The 20,801-nt window shown below is 40.8% G+C and overlaps 1 protein-coding gene across 1 annotated transcript; it reads right to left on the bottom strand.

Moving 5' to 3' along the window:
- Positions 1-873: 873 nt before the first annotated feature.
- LOC144071006 (uncharacterized) lies at positions 874-20,048 on the bottom strand. The gene is made up of 42 exons (XM_077595664.1): positions 19,927-20,048; positions 19,544-19,582; positions 19,186-19,465; positions 18,995-19,109; positions 18,808-18,880; positions 18,487-18,587; positions 18,208-18,418; positions 18,009-18,137; positions 17,745-17,862; positions 17,525-17,663; positions 17,342-17,443; positions 17,204-17,273; positions 16,958-17,095; positions 16,721-16,885; positions 16,423-16,517; positions 16,191-16,317; positions 15,862-16,117; positions 15,565-15,614; positions 15,388-15,488; positions 14,857-15,008; positions 14,626-14,764; positions 14,108-14,215; positions 13,721-13,894; positions 13,415-13,654; positions 13,161-13,317; positions 12,820-12,948; positions 12,583-12,733; positions 12,454-12,497; positions 12,140-12,331; positions 4,838-12,019; positions 4,465-4,703; positions 4,181-4,352; positions 3,845-4,089; positions 3,541-3,724; positions 3,278-3,473; positions 3,023-3,201; positions 2,266-2,335; positions 2,028-2,167; positions 1,916-1,947; positions 1,664-1,829; positions 1,430-1,553; positions 874-1,354 (listed from the first exon to the last, which is right to left on the bottom strand). Exons 1-42 carry the CDS (start codon positions 20,003-20,005, stop codon positions 1,171-1,173), a joined length of 12,987 nt encoding a protein of 4,328 aa, XP_077451790.1. The 5' UTR covers positions 20,006-20,048; the 3' UTR covers positions 874-1,170.
- Positions 20,049-20,801: the final 753 nt, after the last annotated feature.

The following is a 20,801-nucleotide window of genomic DNA, read 5'->3' as shown; positions in this document are numbered from 1 at the left end:
GCGTGGGGTTTCTCCGGGTACTCCAGTTTCCTCCCACATTCCAAAGATGTGCATGGTAGGCTGATTGGACACTCTAAGTATGAGTGTGAATGGTTGTTTGTCTCCTTGTGCCCTGCAATCGGCGGGCCACCAATTCAGGGTGTCCCTTACCCATACCTGTCAACCTCTGCGGATAACTGCCCTTATAAATGATTATGATTCCCCTTACAAACCCCCAAAAAACCTTACAAACACCGTAGTACGTTCTCCCCGGGTAATCATAATCATTTATAAGGGGAGTTATCGGCAGAGGTTGACAGGTATGCTTACCTCTGGCCTGAAGTCAGCTGGGATAGGCTCCAGCACCCCCTGCGACCCTAGTGAGGACAAAGCGGTTTGGAAAATGTGATGATATATATATGCTGTCTTTGGGCGAAAGGCAGAATTCACCCTAGACTGGTCGCCAGTCAGTCATAGGGCACACAGAGAGTCAAATGACCATCCGCACTCCCAATCAAACCGCCACCAGCGGGAATCGAGCCCACCCACGCCTGCCCCCTCCGACGTCAGGTGAGTGGACCTCTACACCGCAAAGCGGCTTTATATGTATATAATTGTGATTGAGCGTGAGTAGTTGTCTATTCTATTTTATTTATTATACATTTTCTGAACCACTTATCTTCAAGAGGGTCGTGGGGGGTGCTGCAGCCTATCCCAGCTGACTTCAGGCATGAGGCAGGGGGCACCCTGAATTGTTTGCCAGCCAATCGCAGGGGAAGATAAAATAGACAACTACTCACGCTCCCAATCACATCGGCCTCCAAATCGAATCCAAACTGCCCCCACAAAATGCTTAAAATATTTGTTATTGTAAGACATGAATGATACATAAAGTAATGCAACAGGAAAATGTTTATTGGAATATAGCTTTTCAGAATGCCAAGTCATTTATTGCTAAGAAAAGATATAACAGTAAGATAAATGATTCCATAAATTCATTTTGATGGAACTTTAAAATGTGAAATGTTTTAAGATTTTTTTCTACAAATGCATTCCTCATGCCCAACAAAATATATTGTACAATGTAAAATGTCAGATTGCATTTTGTATCTAGTCCAAGGATGTACAATACACAGTGTCAAAAAACAAAAAGTAATTGGCATTCCAATATTCTAGGAATATTTATAAACGTTAAAAATGGTGGGTTGTGTTTTGTGTACAATGTGTGGCTTGACAGCCACAGTCTTCAATGGAGATGTAGGAGTGCTTTATCTTGCTGCCATCGGAGCAAATCATCTCCACTTCTTTCTTGCTGGTGGCGGTTTCTTGACAACATGAGCAAGAGCGCATCAGACTGTTGCTCTCAGCGGAGTACCTGGACAGTTAGATTTTCACACATAAGCAACGCTACCAGGAAAGGGCACCACTGAATCATAACGATGAATCTCACATTGATGTTGACGCTCCACAGGATCCCTCGCAGGTTGTCATTTCCACTGGTACAACTGACTTGCAGTCCTTCACGTGCAAGTAGGTCTCATTTGTGTTTATCTTACATTTGGATTGAAGAGCAACTGGGAAGGACAATTAAGTGCACGTTCATATGTAATAGAAAAGGAACAAAACTGCAATTATACCACAACAATCTGGAGGGATTGCTACAATTACAGTTACAGTTACTCACCACACGTCAGGGTTTGGCAGCAGTCCACTGTTTGGTTCATCAATACTTCACCTTCCTTGCAGGTTATGGGCGCTTGAGTGGGACACACGCGAGGCTCACACTGCACACTCAGCGTATCGGCATCACAGACACACATTTGACAGCCACTGACCCAACTATCGCCAACCTTGTATGGTAAAACAACAGTTCATCATCAACAATACAATCAAGTAACCACCGTTCGGAAAACCTTGACCCAATGGCTACAGATACCTCTTGAGGTTCACCGTCAGGTCCCGTGCAACCTTTGACAAGAAAGTAAAGGCTTTAAATTGATGTTAACACGTTTAGAGTAATCAGATTGTTGTTTGTCGGTGACGCTTACAGGCAGAGACACAGATGTCAGAGCTTGAACTAAACAAAATTGTGCCAGGTGGACAGAAACATCCCTCCACAAATTCATTACAGTCAGATTTCTGGAAATATTTTTCTCCGTAGCATTGGTCTGTATATTTATTATTGTATCTACAAAGAGAAAATGGTGGGAACATTCACACAACTAGGAAAAGAATACAACAGTGTAATTGTTCATGTTGCTGTCTATTCAAGATGAGAGTGGGTACCTTGCATTGCAAGTTGGTTCTACAACTGGACCACATGGTTTGTAGAGTTTGTGGGCTGGACAGTCAAATTCTGCAATATGACAACATTTTTGACACATCAAAAAAAATAAAAGTAACATTGAAAATAATGCCCTCTAATGACTTTGTTAATGCAATCGAAAATATTTAATTCCTTGTTTGAGGCACATAAACACAGCACATATAGAATGAGTATATACTACCTGCATATTATTCTTTAGATATCACTAATTGATCATTACTATAATTACCTTATTTAACATTTGGCAGGAGATATATCTAAATGCTTACAGCGAGGAGAGTTTGTTGACTTTGGTGAGCAAGTTCGATGCGCATTGTAATTTATGCAAACCACATTATTAACACACTTATGACTCCAAATTCTTATTTTTAAAATGTATTTTAGATTAATAAAATATATATATTAATACAACTGTAAATTGATTAAACTTTTATGAAAACATAATAAAAAAGAAATACACTCATGTTATGGCCCCCATATAATGGTCTAAAATGACTAAATAATAAACAACATTGCATTAATAATAAATAACATTTATATTTTTTGTTTTTGTTAAAAAATAATTAAAATCAGTAGGTGAATATTTACTGTTTTTCATTTTTAATTCATAAAAAAGTAAGAAAAAGAAGCCACGTTTAAAAATGCTAAAAATCAAAATAGTACATATCTTTAAATGCCATTGATGGTGACTATAATGGTTTAAAGGGCTATGCTTACCGCAATGCCCCTGTGTCGAGTTTCTCCAGTCAACACAGACGGATGCTGCAACACACATCAAGGCGTACGCCTCCAAACTGGAGCATCCTATGTGGGCCTCTTCCATGTGGCAAACATCAAATTTACAGGCCTCATAGTAGTCCTCTGGCGAGATGACTTTGTGACATTCCTTAAACACACTAAGCAGAAAATACAGAGTTGATGAGACTAAGTGCGATATCAATAAATAACAATTATTGCTGTGTGCTCGCTTACTCGCTAATTATGATTTCACAAATTTCATGATCGCAAGGTAGTTCAGTTGGTGCTGCAGTTGGTGGAGGCGGTGGCTTCTCGCAGTATGGTTTGTTCTTATCTGGTACGTGCCACTCACCAGCCATATCAGGGCAAGACGGGTCAATCTGCCCACTCGGTAATCGGCAGTCATTTTTTCTATTATTGTCGCACGTACCTGGCGAAATCAGTTAATGTTTGAAATTGATGCGCAAAACGGACAATTGTTTCATATTGTTACTCACCGCACTGTCCTTCTGTGTTGTTGTGGAAAAGGGACCATGGCAAATCAACACTGAATAAAAGGCCTTTGAAAGTCACAATGGCTTTAATTGCAGGAATTCTCAAGACCATCTCAATGACCGTGCTTGTGATGATGAAGTCATTGTTGGAATACGTTGGGATGACTTTCTTGCCATTGACGTACACCTGAACACGTCAAGATTTGGTAATAAACTTAAGAGCCTGCCTTATGCTTTACTTTTCATACTAAATTTAAACATTCAAAGGCAGATAACAGATATATACAACAAACATGACAAGATTTACCGTGTTGACTGTATTTGTGCCCCTCTCCTGTGTGAGAATGACTTCGTAGTTTTTGTAGTAGACAATCAAGCTGTGAGCACAGGTTACTAGACCTGTGTCGTCACAGTTTTCGTTGTCAATAAGGACGGTAAAATTGTGTTGAGGAATAATCTCTTTAACCAGGACATAGGTGCAGTTTTTCTGGAAGCTGTAGTATTGACCATCAAATGTGATATAGTGCGGATCGCCCCATCCACTGCAAATACCTGTAAAGCAAAAATGAATGGGCATATACCAATGAGTGACTTTAAGACCTTTTGCATGTGGGATGCTTAAAGGGCTTTCAATTGAACTCACATGTGCACTCGTAATGGAAACAGCAACCATCTTCATCATAAATCCTCACTGGTGGTTGGCCATTTTCACACACAGGCATTATAATTGGATTGCATGGTTTGTGTTCTGTTAGAACCTTCCCATCATCACAAAGTTGAGTGGTGCAATTGTCAGAACTCCATGTTTCTCCATGCTAAAAAGCACAAACGACATGTTAGTGCACAGAAATACAGAAATAAAGAAGCTCTACCATTACCCACAAAATGATAAATATAATTGATCCAAATTACTCCAAAGTCAAGTACCTTTCTTGGTGGGATAAGAAATGTGCAGTCTTTAGGGGGTGCTTTAGTGGACACACTTATGGTACTGGCTGTTGTTGTGGCAACTATTGTCGTGATGCCAGTAGTTGTCAAGGAAGTGGTAGGTCTTGGTGGTATGGTTGGCTGACAGGGTCCAGCGTACTTTTCAATATTGCAAGTCTTATTGCAATATGCAGTGAAGCACCAACCTGCTTCATCTGTTCTATTGTATATTGTAGTACCTAAAAATAAAAAAAACATAAAGCTCACAGTTTAAGAAGAGAAAATTGAAATGGAATAAATCTGTGCTGATGGACATCTTTTGGGTGACAAAATTGAAATATCATAGAGATGTTAATGATGAATAAATACGTACCTGGAGCAAAAGTTTGATCAAGGTATTTGCAGAAACATTCGGTGGTTCTGCCAGCTGTTGAAGACAGTGTCGTAAAAGTTGTTAAAGGCTTTTCTGTTGACACTGTGGTAGGTTTTGTGGGGACAGTGGTAATTGTTGGTACTTCTGTAACTGTAGTGGGGTTCTCAGTGAGTGTGGTTGTTGTTGTTGGTACTTCTGTAATTGTGGTAGGTTTTTCTAAAGTTGTGGTTTTTGTTGTTGGTAATTCTGTGACTGTGCTAGGGATTTCTGTAACTGTGGTTGTTGTTGGTACTTCTGTTACTGTGGTAGCTTTTGCAGTGACTTTGCTTGTTGGTACTTCTGTTACTGTGGTAGGTTTTTCAGTGACTGTGGTTGTTATTGGAACTTCTGTTACTGTGGTAGGGTTTGCAGTGACTGTGCTTGTTGATGGCACTTCTGTCACTGTGGAAGTATTTTCTGTAACAGTGGTTGTTGTTGGTCCTTCTGTTACTGTGGTAGGTTTTGCAGTGACTGTGCCTGTTGATGGCACTTCTGTCCCTGTGGAAGGATTTTCTGTAACAGTGGTTGTTGTTGGTCCTTCTGTTACTGTGGTAGGTTTTGCAGTGACTGTGCTTGTTGATGGCACTTCTGTCCCTGTGGAAGGATTTTCTGTAACAGTGGTTGTTGTTGGTCCTTCTGTTACTGTGGTAGGTTTTGCAGTGACTGTGCTTGTTGATGGCACTTCTGTCACTGTGGGAGTATTTTCTGTAACAGTGGTTGTTGTTGGTCCTTCTGTTACTGTGGTAGGTTTTGCAGTGACTGTGCTTGTTGATGGCACTTCTGTCACTGTGGAAGTATTTTCTGTAACAGTGGTTGTTGTTGGTTCTTCTGTTACTGTGGTAGGTTTTGCAGTGACTGTTGTTGTCGTCGGTCCTTTTGTAACTGTAGTAGGCTTTTCCGAAACTGCGGTTGTGGCTGTTGTAGGTACCGCTGTAGCTGTGGTAGTTTTTTTACTGATTATAGTTGTTGCTGGTACTTCTGTCACTGTGGAACGATTTTCTGTAACAGTAGTTGTTCTCTGTCCTTCTGTTCCTGTAGTAGGTTTTGCAGTGACTGTGGCTGTTGTCGGTCCTTTTGTAACTGTAGTACGTTTTTCTGTCACAGTGATTGTTGTTGGTACTTTTGTAACTGTGCTAGGCCTTTCTGTAACAGTGGTTTTTGTTTGTGGTACTTCTGTAACTGTGGTAGGTTTTACTGTGGCTGTGGTTGTTGTTGGTATTCCAGTCACTGTGGTAGGTATTTTTGTGACTGTGATGGTTGTTGGGACTTCTGTCACTGTGGTAGGCTTTTCCGAAACTGTGGTTGCTGCTGTTGTTGGTACCTCTGTAACTGTGGTAGGCTTTTCCGAAACTGTGGTTGCTGCTGTTGTTGGTACCTCTGTAACTGTGGTAGTTTTTTTACTGACTGTGGTTGTTGCTGGTGCTTCTGTGGGAATAGATGGCTTCTGTGTTGTTGTTGGTACTTCTGTAATTGTCGTCTGTTGGGGGGTTGCTGTAGTTTCCATGTTTGGCCCTGTGGGTGGACGAACTGTTTCTGTAACAATTTCAAGGGTTGTTGCGGGGATTGGTTTTTCAGTCGATGTAACTTTAGCTGTGGTGGAAACTTCTGTAACCTTTGTAGTTTTTTCAGTTCCTGTGGTTTTTACTACTTCTGTAGCTGTCGTAGGTTTTGCTGTGACTGTGGCTGTTGTTGGTATTTCGGTTACTGTGGTGGGTCTTTTTGTAACTGTGATGCTTGTTGGGACTTCTGTAACTGTGGTAGGCTTTTCCGAAACTGTGGTTGTTGCTTTTGTAGGTATTGCTGCGGCTGTGGTAGTTTTTTTACTCCCTGTGGTTGTTGCTGGTACTTCTGTCACTGTGGAAGGATTTTCTGTAACAGTGGTTGTTGCTGGCACTTCTGTCACTGTGGAAGGATTTTCTGTAACACTGGTTGTTGTTGGTCCTTCTGTTACTGTGGTAGGTTTTGCAGTGACTGTTGTTGTCGTCGGTCCTTTTGTAACTGTAGTAGGCTTTTCCGAAACTGTGGTTGTGGCTGTTGTAGGTACCGCTGTAGCTGTGGTAGTTTTTTTACTGACTGTAGTTGTTGCTGGTACTTCTGTCACTGTGGAATGATTTTCTGTAACAGTAGTTGTTCTCTGTCCTTCTGTTACTGTAGTAGGTTTTGCAGTGACTGTGGCTGTTGTCGGTCCTTTTGTAACTGTAGTAGGTTTTTCTGTCACAGTGATTGTTGTTGGTACTTTTGTTACTGTGCTAGGCTTTTCTGTAACATGGGTTGTTGTTAGTGGTACTTCTGTAATGGTGGTAGATTTTGCAGTGACTGTGGTTGCTGTTGGTACTTCTGTGGGAATAGATGGCTTCTGTGTTGTTGTTGTCAGAGTTGTGGATTCTGTGGGTGGACTTGTAGTTGTAGCTTCAGTTGGACTGACACATTGGTTGATGCAACATTTCACTCTAATCTCATAGTCATAACAAATTGGAGGGATACCTTGGTCTTTATTGTGACAAATCAGTCCGTCTGTTGGGTTGCATGTTACTGTCTGACCTAACTCCTCCAAAGCTACATTTGGATATGCTTTTGCTCTGCATTCTATTTCAAGCGGTTGTTTGCAGCCAGTCAGACTTGGATCATCAATATCTTCTATAGATTCATAATCTCCACCACTGAGGTTATGATCAGGGTAATGGTTGTTGATCCAGTCTGACCAGTGACAAACATAACAGCCTGATGGTGTTGATGGTGTACTTTCTGTCGTGGTGGTTGTTTGGGGCTTTTCAGTTGTTACTTTTGTTGGAGTAGTTGTGGGTAAGGGTGGCTTCTGAGTCATTGTTGTGATGGTGGTTGGTTCTTCTGTAATTGTCGTCTGTTGGGGGGTTGCTGTAGTTTCTATGTTTGGCCCTGTGGGTGGACGAACTGTTTCTGTAACAATTTCAAGGGTTGTTGCGGGGATTGGTTTTTCAGTCGATGTAACTTTAGCTGTGGTGGAAAGTTCTGTAACCTTTGTAGTTTTTTCAGTTCCTGTGGTTTTTTCAGTTCCTGTGGTTTTTACTACTTCTGTAGCTGTCGTAGGTTTTGCTGTGACTGTGGCTGTTGTTGATATTTCAGTTACTGTGGTGGGTCTTTTTGTAACTGTGATGGTTGTTGGGACTTCTGTAACTGTGGTAGGCTTTTCCGAAACTGTGGTTGTTGCTTTTGTAGGTATTGCTGTGGCTGTGGTAGTTTTTTTACTCCCTGTGGTTGTTGCTGGTACTTCTGTCACTATGGAAGGATTTTCTGTAACAGTGGTTGTTGTTGATCCTTCTGTAACTGTGGTAGGTTTTACTGAAACTGTGGTTGCTGCTGTTGTTGGTACCTCTGTAACTGTGGAAGGTTTTACTGAAACTGTAGTTGCTGCTGTTGTTTGTACATTTGTAACTGTGGTAGATTTTCTACTGCTTGTGGTTGTTGCTGGTACTTCTGTCACTATGGAAGGATTTTCAGTAGCCGCAGTTGTTGTTGGTTCTTCTGTTACAGTGGTAGGTTTTGCAGTTACTGTGGTTGTTGTTTGTCCTTTTGTAACTGTAGTAGGGTATTCTGTCACAGTGATTGTTGTTGGTACTTTTGTAACTGTGCTAGGCTTTTCTGTAACAGGGGTTGTTGTTAGTGGTACTTCTGTAATGGTGGTAGATTTTGCAGTGACTGTGGTTGTTGTTGGTACTTCTGTGGGAATAGATGGCTTCTGTGTTGTTGTTGTCAGAGTTGTGGATTCTGTGGGTGGACTTGTAGTTGTAGCTTCAGTTGGACTGACACATTGGTTGATGCAACATTTCACTCTAATCTCATAGTCATAACAAATTGGAGGGATACCTTGGTCTTTATTGTGACAAATCAGTCCGTCTGTTGGGTTGCATGTTACTGTCTGACCTAACTCCTCCAAAGCTACATTTGGATATGCTTTTGCTCTGCATTCTATTTCAAGCGGTTGTTTGCAGCCAATCAGACTTCCATCATCAATATCTTCTATAGATTCATAATCTCCACCACTGAGGTTATGATCAGGGTAATGGTTGTTGATCCAGTCTGACCAGTGACAAACATAACAGCCAGATGGTGTTGATGGTGTACTTTCTGTCGTGGTGGTTGTTTGGGGCTTTTCAGTTGTTACTTTTGTTGGAGTAGTTGTGGGTAAGGGTGGCTTCTGAGTCCTTGTTGTGATGGTGGTTGGTTCTTCTGTAATTGTCGTCTGTTGGGGGGTTGCTGTAGTTTCTATGTTTGGCCCTGTGGGTGGACGAACTGTTTCTGTAACAATTTCAAGGGTTGTTGCGGGGATTGGTTTTTCAGTCGATGTAACTTTAGCTGTGGTGGAAACTTCTGTAACCTTTGTAGTTTTTTCAGTTCCTGTGGTTTTTACTACTTCTGTAGCTGTCGTAGGTTTTGCTGTGACTGTGGCTGTTGTAGATATTTCAGTTACTGTGGTGGGTCTTTTTGTAACTGTGATGGTTGTTGGGACTTCTGTAACTGTCGTAGGCTTTTCCGAAACTGTGGTTGTTGCTTTTGTAGGTATTGCTGTGGCTGTGGTAGTTTTTTTACTCCCTGTGGTTGTTGCTGGTACTTCTGTCACTATGGAAGGATTTTCTGTAACAGTGGTTGTTGTTGATCCTTCTGTAACTGTGGTAGGTTTTACTGAAACTGTGGTTGCTGCTGTTGTTGGTACCTCTGTAACTGTGGAAGGTTTTATTGAAACTGTAGTTGCTGCTGTTGTTGGTACATTTGTAACTGTGGTAGATTTTCTACTGCTTGTGGTTGTTGCTGGTACTTCTGTCACTGTGGAAGGATTTTCAGTAGCCGCAGTTGTTGTTGGTCCTTCTGTTACTGTGGTAGGTTTTGCAGTTACTGTGGTTGTTGTTTGTCCTTTTGTAACTGTAGTAGGGTATTCTGTCACAGTGATTGTTGTTGGTACTTTTGTAACTGTGCTAGGCTTTTCTGTAACAGGGGTTGTTGTTAGTGGTACTTCTGTAATGGTGGTAGATTTTGCAGTGACTGTGGTTGTTATTGGTACTTCTGTGGGAATAGATGGCTTCTGTTTTGTTGTTGTCAGAGTTGTGGATTCTGTGGGTGGACTTGTAGTTGTAGCTTCAGTTGGACTGACACATTGGTTGATGCAACATTTCACTCTAATCTCATAGTCATAACAAATTGGAGGGATACCTTGGTCTTTATTGTGACAAATCAGTCCGTCTGTTGGGTTGCATGTTACTGTCTGACCTAACTCCTCCAAAGCTACATTTGGATATGCTTTTGCTCTGCATTCTATTTCAAGCGGTTGTTTGCAGCCAATCAGACTTCCGTCATCAATATCTTCTATAGATTCATAATCTCCACCACTGAGGTTATGATCAGGGTAATGGTTGTTGATCCAGTCTGACCAGTGACAAACATAACAGCCAGATGGTGTTGATGGTGTACTTTCTGTCGTGGTGGTTGTTTGGGGCTTTTCAGTTGTTACTTTTGTTGGAGTAGTTGTGGGTAAGGGTGGCTTCTGAGTCATTGTTGTGATGGTGGTTGGTTCTTCTGTAATTGTCGTCTGTTGGGGGGTTGCTGTAGTTTCTATGTTTGGCCCTGTGGGTGGACGAACTGTTTCTGTAACAATTTCAAGGGTTGTTGCGGGGATTGGTTTTTCAGTCGATGTAACTTTAGCTGTGGTGGAAAGTTCTGTAACCTTTGTAGTTTTTTCAGTTCCTGTGGTTTTTTCAGTTCCTGTGGTTTTTACTACTTCTGTAGCTGTCGTAGGTTTTGCTGTGACTGTGGCTGTTGTTGATATTTCAGTTACTGTGGTGGGTCTTTTTGTAACTGTGATGGTTGTTGGGACTTCTGTAACTGTGGTAGGCTTTTCCGAAACTGTGGTTGTTGCTTTTGTAGGTATTGCTGTGGCTGTGGTAGTTTTTTTACTCCCTGTGGTTGTTGCTGGTACTTCTGTCACTATGGAAGGATTTTCTGTAACAGTGGTTGTTGTTGATCCTTCTGTAACTGTGGTAGGTTTTACTGAAACTGTGGTTGCTGCTGTTGTTGGTACCTCTGTAACTGTGGAAGGTTTTACTGAAACTGTAGTTGCTGCTGTTGTTGGTACATTTGTAACTGTGGTAGATTTTCTACTGCTTGTGGTTGTTGCTGGTACTTCTGTCACTGTGGAAGGATTTTCAGTAGCCGCAGTTGTTGTTGGTTCTTCTGTTACAGTGGTAGGTTTTGCAGTTACTGTGGTTGTTGTTTGTCCTTTTGTAACTGTAGTAGGGTATTCTGTCACAGTGATTGTTGTTGGTACTTTTGTAACTGTGCTAGGCTTTTCTGTAACAGGGGTTGTTGTTAGTGGTACTTCTGTAATGGTGGTAGATTTTGCAGTGACTGTGGTTGTTGTTGGTATTCCAGTCTCTGTGGTAGGTTTTTCTGAAAATGTGATTGATGCTGTTGTTGGTACCTCTGTAACTGTGGTAGTTTTTTTACTGACTGTGGTTGTTGCTGGTACTTCTGTCACTGTGGAAGGATTTTCTGTAACTGTGGTTGTTGTTGGTCCTTTTGTAACTGTAGTAGGTTTTTCTGTCACAGTGATTGTTGTTGACATTTTTGTAACTGTGCTAGACTTTTCTGTAACGGTGGTAGGTTTTGTAGTGACTGTAGTTGTTGTTGGTACTTCTGTGGGAATGGGTGGTTTCTGTGTTGTTGCTGTCATAGATTCTGTGGGTGAACTTGTTGTTGTAACTTCAGTTGGAGTGACACATTGGTTGATGCAACATTTGACTCTAATCTCATAGTCATAACAAATTGGAGGGATCCCTTGGTCTTTATTGTGACAGATCAGTCCGTCTGTTGGGTTACATGTTACCGTCTGACCTAGCTTACCCAAAGCTACATCTGGAAATGCTTTGGCTCTGCATTCTATTTCAAGTGGCTGTTTGCAGCCATTCAGACTTGCATCATCAATATCTTCTATAGATTCATAATCTCCCCCACTGAGGTTATGATCAGGGTAATGCTTATTCATCCAGTGTGACCAGTGACAAACATTACAGTCAGATGTCGTTGATGGTTCTGTGGTTGTTGTCGTTTGGGGCTTTTCAGTTGTCGGAGCACTTCTTGTTGTTGTGGTGGGTTCATTTGTTGAGCCTGGTCCTTCTATGATAGCCAAAACATAACATCATGCCAAACAATCAGTGTTCAGTTCTACAGGACAGGGTACTGTAATGCATGCTCACATGAAAGCATCGTGCCATTTACTTAATGATTCATCTTTACCTCTTGTTGTAAACACAAATTCTGTCGTTGTTGGTGGCTTATGAGTTGTTGATGAACTGCATACTGTTACTTCCCTTGTAATATTTCCGTGTTCTCCGCAAAAAGCAGTAATACAGGTTCCATCTCCATCATGAGTGTCATATACTATATCCCCATAATTGTATATTTGTCCTTGATAGATGCAAGTACAATCTGCAAAACAATATAAGACATTGCTCCTGAATACGTTTTATTTCAATAGACCATTCTTTGTTCAAACAACTTGACTTTAAAAAAAATTACGAAATAATGATAATTTGCATCCAAATCTTTACCTTTAATGCTATTTGTACATTGCCTCTGTGATGAAGAGCATTTACTGTATAACAAATGAGAAAATTACATTGCAACAAAAATCCATGCAAATAAGGTATTTTTCAATGTTTGGACAGAAAATATCCTACCATTTTTGACAGTTTTGTGTGGGAGGCATTCTGTCTCCTTCGGCATAATGCTTCCCATCAACACCATAGCACCCACATTGTTCTGCTGCCACACATTTCATTGTTACCTCCTCCAAATATGGTTGATCAGGTGGACACCGGGGGTAGCAACCTTATAGATAACAATGTAACAATACATGTATGATCAGGGATGCACTGGGTGCTTTCTTTGTTATGAATCGATGACAACCAAAGTACCTTCTAAAGCTGGGATATGAGTATAGCACTTTCCAGAAGGATTCCTGCAGGTTTTCATGCATGGTTTTCCACAAGCTTCGTAGTGCCATTCACACTCACCATCAGGGTTGTAGTAATCACAAAATAGAGCTATTTAAGAAACAAGGAATTATTTTTAGGAGAAAGAATGTATCTCAATAATTACGAAATTTAAAAAAATCCACTACAAACAACTCACTTTCTGTGTTGCTTAATTAAAGTGTATTATTTACCATCTCAATAACTCCTACATATAATTAGACAATGAAGAGCTTTTGTAGTTAAATATTGAGACAGCATAAAAAAATGAAATCAGCGCTTACGACAGACAGTGGGAGTTCTCCATTTTATGCAAGCTCCTGCATTATTGCAGGCAGCTGCATAGGCTGCTACAGCTGAGCAGAAGCACTCGCAATCTCCTCCAGTATTACAGGAACATGTGTCCCTTACACAGGCATTATAATAGTGCTGGGGATCCACCTTGTATATTTGTAAAAAAAAAAAACATTTATACGATTATATTTTTTATTAATATGCAAGTTGTTGCACACAAAGCTGGTAAAATATTTTGGACTACCTTTGAATGGCATGTGCTAAAGACTTCACTGTTGATGATGCTGCAGCGTTTTAGTGCCCAGGCCTGCCTATGTGAGTACAGCGTGCAGGGATTTTTTAATGCATTTGTGTTGGCACAGCTTTGTGAGACTTTCCAGCTGTTTCCAAACTCAAAGGCATCCACCACCACCTCTTTGTTTCGGGTGGTAAAGTCATTCTTTATCTTTCCGTCGTAATTCCCACACAGACCACAAACTTTTCCCTGGGGTGATATTGAACAGATTCAGTTTACAGAAACAACACTTATCACTGACGGTGGTGATCTCACTTTGAATGCGGAGCTCAGTTTGATCATTAGTGTTGTCTTCTTATTCCAGATCAGAACAAGTCCATTCTTCGCCTCAATGACAAGATATAAACCAATGGTATGGACTTTAAAAGGTATGTCTAGCCCTTTGTTATGTTTGATTACAGTTCCCTCTTTAAGGATTATTTCACTGTTCTGAAAGAAAGAAAAGTTAAGATTGATGAGTTCCTTTCATAAAATGCCCATGTAACATGAATTTGTATATTAATCACTAACCCATGCAGTCATAGATGATTTAGTAAATTATCACATGCCAAAACATGTATGTATATGTAACCTTGACTGTTATGACCTTGTTAAAGCTGGTCCACTAAATCACATGCTATAGTTTATCACTGAATGATGTACCCCTAAGTAGAGCTTGATAGCAGTGGAGCAGATGTTATCACTTGGTCCACATGGAACGCTCTCCGTCAGGACTCTGAATGTGCCTTCCTTGTTGTCCCCACAGTAATCCTAGATGATAAGAAGGTGAAAAGAAAAATGTTCATGAAAAGGAATCCAAAAATTATTAAGCATTACCTCATACATTGCCATTCACGGTGATAGCTAACCCATTTGGAACAGGGAATTCAAATGGATTGGACGTTGACCATCGTCAACGGCAGCCAATGTGTTAACAGTCCTTTAAAAGGCAAGTTATGTCTATCTGATAATATTTAAAAAAAACTCTTTGTAACTTAAAAATATATTGCCATCACGTTTTGGATAATGTAGGTCACAATATTATCATTTTGGGATACAAAGGTGACCTACATGACCCAAAATGGGGTGTCCACATATATAGACACATCTAAATTAAAGTCTAATAAGATAAATATTTTTAAAATTATTATCAATGATTATTGTAGGAGAATCATTCATACCTGAGTGAAGACGTAACCACAGTCCCCATTAAATGAGAATTTCTTGTCGTCATAAGTGATGTAATGACCTTCCCCATATATTGTACAGGTTCCGTCGCATTGCTTATTGGTACAGTCCCACTGGCGGCTTTTACAGGTGCTTTTAACACATATCAGAGAGCACGAGTCAAAAACATTTACGACAACATAACCACTTAAGGACAGAAAAGAAAGCATAAAGAGAGTACTCACCAAGTGTTGCAGTCCACTTTAACAGTCTCTCCAGGCTTGTACGATTGTCCGTTGTAAGTGCAAGGACAACTCGTCTCCTCAATGCAACCTCCTTTCCCGTCGGCCACGAGGCCAGCAGGACACACGCATCCAGAGACACAGTGTGTGCTAACCTATACAGTATCACCACAATGAAAAATGAGGTTTTCTCATCTTCCAAGATATTTGTTAAATCTGTGACATTTGAAAGTGTTCACTGCCTCCAATCACACTCTAAAGTTGATTAACATAGTATTTAACTCATAGCATTCCATTGATGACAATAGATGTCCAATCAATTTCAAATGGGAAGGGACAGGAGGGAAGAGGAGGGAAATGGGCGAATAAATATTTTTTCCTTCGCCTCGAATAAATATTTTTTCCTTCGCCTCTGCCAGTCAAACTGAATTGGACGTCTCGCGCCGTCGATGCACTTTGAGGGATAAAAGTAATTTTAATGTGTGCTTGAAATGGTTAAACAATAGAATTAAGCTGATGTTTTTGAAAACGTACACATTCTGTGTCCAGAGTCTGACAGGTCTTTTGGCACTCTGATCCCACTTCATTTGGTTTTGCACTTGAGCAGTTGAAGAAAATCATTGGAGCGCTGCATGCTGATCATAGGGATGAAATTGTACAATAATGTAGTAGAGCATTTGTCCAACAAATCCATTTTTTCATTGGACTCACATTCAGTCAGATGGTTTCCTGTGCAGTTAAGTTTCCCACCTCGGCAGACACTGAAAAGTGAGGAAAAAGATGAGTATAGTTTGTCTTTCATCAGCATCATCATTTATACTCAAAATTAATAAGAGACACAGAGTTGATGGACAAAAAATGGCAAAATTACAGTATTTATTATGTCTGAGCCGTCGGTAATCCTACATGTGTTAAATGAACAATGGACTGAATTTGCGTTTAGCACCGCCAGGAGCAGCCATTAGTTAATTACATGTAACATTTTCTTGAATAATACATGCCACTCACCAAATTTGTCCGCTGACCCTTACGACCTGCTGAGGCCTTAGCACCATGTCGCCCATAGAACAGAAGCACTGGGAGGCTGGCACACACTGGGCTCTTTCGTTAAGGAAAGTGCCCTCAGCACAGCCGCAGCCATCTACGGTGCTCACATCGACATTGCAGGTTCCGTCCGGCTGACTCAAAGAGCGGCAGGTGCGACCGCAGCTTGTCATGTGGTAGTCAAACACTAAATTTGAAGGGCAACCTGATGTGTACTTTCCTGTTGAAAGAACAGTTCATCTATTAACCGTAATACATCCGACTAAACGTTCCATTGTCAAGGTGACGCTTACCACATACAACATCACGCCATCCTGTCAAGGAGACGCCAGCTGCTGCGCAAGCATAAACGTAGGAAGACATGGTAGCACATACAGAATCCAAACTGTTTTCAGCGCTACATGTGTCATATATGCAAGCCTGTTGATGGAGAACAAACCAAGCTTAAGGTCAAAGTGGAGGTCATGTATTTGGTTACGTATGCCTGTGGGCATATTTACAAGATTTCATTTAAAAAATGCTTACAGCAAGATATTCTTCTGGGTTTATCTCAGAATGGCATTTGGAAAACACTCCCGTGGTGTTCATGAGCATGGCACACCAGTGGTGGGCATATTTCTCTAAAACAGAATTCATCAACAACATTATATTATCATAAGTACATCTCTATTTATTATGATGCGAATTTTCAGAATTCAAAATTTACAAGAAAAAGTCAGTCAATTATCTTACGTGTAGTAATTTTAGATCTATCAATGAGTGTTCATAATTCATGTATTGGAATGTTTCGTTTCCTGGAAATTATTTCAAAATAAGGACTTACCCTTGTCTACACTCAAGAAACAGGGGTCACCGAGTGTATTGCCCACATCTGGACAGCCACCTTTAGTTTTCCAAGAGTTGGCAAACGCGGCAGCCGTGCGTTCAATCATCCCACTCCTGGCTCTGAAGTCATTGACTTCGACGTCATTAAAATCTCCACAAAGACCTGCAAAGACAAAATAATGGAGAGAGAATATTTACCTGATAAAGGAGATTTTGGTAAAAGACAACAACTCACCCTGAAGTTTGCCTTTATGAGGAAGACTGGCTTTTATATAAACCTGCATGATGGGTACCAGCTGTATCTCAAGATGAAGCCCATAGATAGTGTGGATCACAATGTAAAACGTGGACGGGCTGAAGATTGTGACATCATCTATATGGACAACAAACGTATTATTGACTGGATAAAATGGATACAATTGAAATGAATATTTCCACATTTCATGTTAAAAAGGAAAAGAGAAGAAAAAAAAGCACTCACCCATGAAGAAAGGCAGACGGGACGTGAGTTTGTTGACTAAAACCTGACCGCTTGAGTCAACAGCAATCATCTGCATGAGGAAAATTCCTTGAATATAATGAAATATTTCTTCTCTCATGTACACAATATTGGTTTTACCGTGGATTGTGGCAGCAGTAGAGTGACTGCAGTCAAACAGGTTGATTTGTCAGATTTCTCACATTTGACCAGGTCGGCCAGGACAGCAAAAGTCCCATTCATCTGTTAAAATTTGATATTAGAGCAACGATTTCAGAAATAAATGATTGATCTCACAGTTTAGCTAAAGTTTGAAGGCCGTACCTTTGTAAGAACATACGAGCAATCCCCATGGAAAGTGTAGGTCTTATCATCATAGGTAGAAATGTGTGAGCCACCGAGTACGGAGCAGACACCAGGACATTCAGTATCATGACACCTCCACTCGCCTTGATTGCACATGCTACCAAAACCGTTAAGTCTTTTTAATAATGCAGTTTCATTTTATTGTACTCAACTTGACGACAAAAACATTCATCATCACCATGTCTGACAAGCCCTGGAATAGGATTGGCCAGGTTGATAAGGCTTGCCATTGTGCATGCAGGAGCATTGGTCCAGGGGCAAACATCCACTACCACTGATGTCATCCAAAACCGTACCTTAAGAGATAAATTAGGAAATGAATGATTGACATCGTCATTTTCTGAGCCACTCTAAAAATGATGACAAGAACATGAGAAGAAAATGCCATTTCTGGAGAAAATACGTGGGGATGGGTAGATTGTGTCAATTCTAGACAACCTACCTGGTGGACAAAAGCATCCATCTATGCAGTGTTCCTCACACACTTGGCTCCTCTGTGGGTCACTGCATGTGTCGGTGCAGGGACTCCCACATTCGTTGTACTCCATGTTTAATGGGCATGTTCTTTTTGCTACATTGTGGATTAAAAAAATCGATAAGTGCTTCAGGTGACTGAGCCACAGAATGATTATTTTCTTTACCGCATAAATGTCCATTCCATTCCTGTGGAGCCCCTCCGGCATGAGCACATTGACGTGAGTACTCTGCCACGGTTGAACACAAGCAGGTGGTGGAGTTATTTTCACAGGAGCACAAGTCTGTCACACATGCTTCCATGAAAGCCACGCTGTTGACTCGGTCGTGACAGCTGAGGAAAGAAGCTGCTGACAAGAAACTCTCACAGACGTTTCTCTGCAGAACAAAAGAACACAATATGTGTTTGATTCATATTCATTTCTGCCCATCGTTCCGTGGGTTACCTGACTAATGGGGCAATGTTGAGGCGAAGGAGGCAAAGATTCGTCGCAGTTTTCAGTTGGACCGTTGGCCTTCCAGGCCTCCCCTAAATCCTCAAGGTTCCCTGGAGAATATGTTTTAGTACATTTAAATATCAGGATTGTTGTATAAATCTTAACCCTTCATATGGCACATGACTATTTTTTCTAATTTAACACAAAAAGCTAACCCCATAAACACCTGGCATCCATAGACGTGGACATCCCATTTGCATTGCATTACAAATCTGACCAAAATTACTGAAAATGTGATTATCCTGTATTAACCCCAGTTTATGAACTCACCCGCAACACGCTCTCCATTAAAGTCACCGCACAAACCACATGTCTGATTCTTGTACTTGACATCCAACTCAACCTGAAAAATGTGCAACATTGAGAGGGCTGATCATTCATCACTTCAGAAAATGCCACTAACTGTGGGAGCAGTTTGGTCGGGCAAGAAAATTACGCAGAATGGAAAGAGACCTACCCACAGAGTGTCTTCTTCATTCCACATGACAACTATGCCGCTCGTCGCCTCAAACTTCACATAGGAGAATGTTCTAACAATGGAGATGCCCGCCTGACTAAAAGGCAACGTCACACTAGAGGGAGAAGTCAATGCAGAGATGTTGGTCTCGTGTGATCCATGATACATTCTCTGTAAAAAAAAATACTCACATTTCGTCATTGACCGTGATTGAGGAGTTGGACATTTCCACCACCACTCCTTCCAGTCTCATAGTGACCCGCTTTATATTGGTGGCCCAGCCGGTCTCCTGCCGTTGCAGCTGGATGTTAAAGTCCTCATAGCTGTCCTTGCAATTGGATGCTAGGAGATAGTTGCAGTTGGAACGAAGCTGGAAGAATTCGCCGTCAAAAGTCCGGAAATGGTAGTTTCCCCATGTGCTGCAGAACTGGTCGTCATGTGATGCTATCACTTCTGTGAAAAGGTCAGATACTACACAACGAAAAAGTTGCTTAATGACAATTTCATCTTTGAAGTGGACATATTTATTATGGACCATTGACATCTTACCTGTAAAATCTGGTATTGCAGTCATCATCGTAACTGGAACTGTGAAGGGAGAAAAAAATAAATTTTTATGCTTCCTTTTACCTATTAAATGCCGCACAAGAACTGCATTCTCACCGAATATTGGACAGAAAATTAACAAAAAATGTACATATTAAAGCCCAAAGCAAATCAACTAAGTTTGTCACGGAATTTCCTTTAATTTCAATGGGAAAAGATGAAGAAGAAATGGTTGAAATAACTCCCATTTCAAGGCAACACTGCAACTCTCAGTATGATGCAGACCATCACTGTAAATTACAGCCACAGGAACACTGGAATAGCTTTGGCATTGGAGGATATTGTACCTACGCACCGAATGAAGAGTCCATTCTAACAATACGTACCCATGGATGTGGCAGACAGTCCGGAGAAGAGGCTGAGCCATGGTATCACCCATCCAAGCACCATCCTTCCTGCCTCCATTGGAGTCAACCAGGTGAACTAGTCCCTCATGACCAGTTCCATGTAATATACTTATTGACTGTTTGCTGTTTAGGAGGGGTAACGTTGTGACATAGTGGGTGTTAGCACTTTATCACACGTATGAAGAGGATGCTTGTAACAACATTGACGCATCTCCATCGCCGTGTGAAGCATCATGGCGATCAATTGATGCAGTACTATCTTTTGATATCACTATACAGCCTCCTATTAGTAAAACAAGCATTTGTAATGGCACTGCCATAGTATTAACGCTGATGAATTGTGGAAATATAGTATTTCCTTATGGTGCTATGTTGTTCGCGTACTTCTTCGATTTTGTACAAGAAAGATTACAGTATATTGAATGGGTACTTAAAGAGTGTATACTCATCTCAGTCAACTAGAACAATTTAAGCAGTGGGTTGTGCCTCTTTAACTATTAAAATTGGCAGAGCATGCATTGACTAAATATTGGCCAGAGACATTTTGTTTTTAAAACCTGTCCTGTTCAAATATGTGGTTATGGAGAGAGACAGATCTGAACATGTCTTAATGAGAATTTTTTTTTGCTGTGCCGTCGGGATTTGGAAATTTCTCTGTGATTGTCTGTAATTGTGATGTTTTTTTGAAAATGCATCTATATACAGACAGAAAAGATATGGGGATTATGGATACATTATAAAACCCCTGGCAGAAATTATGAAATGGCCTGTCTCGTGGGATGTTTACTTAGGTGTTCATTGTATAGAAAAAGGCAAATCATTGACAAGTCAGAAATAAAAATTAGAATTATTAC

The sequence above is a fragment of the Stigmatopora argus genome, chromosome 3 (genome assembly GCF_051989625.1).
Source record: "Stigmatopora argus isolate UIUO_Sarg chromosome 3, RoL_Sarg_1.0, whole genome shotgun sequence".
NCBI lineage: Eukaryota > Metazoa > Chordata > Actinopteri > Syngnathiformes > Syngnathidae > Stigmatopora > Stigmatopora argus.
Note: the sequence above shows the minus strand (reverse complement) of the source record. Positions and strands in the feature narration are given on the sequence as shown.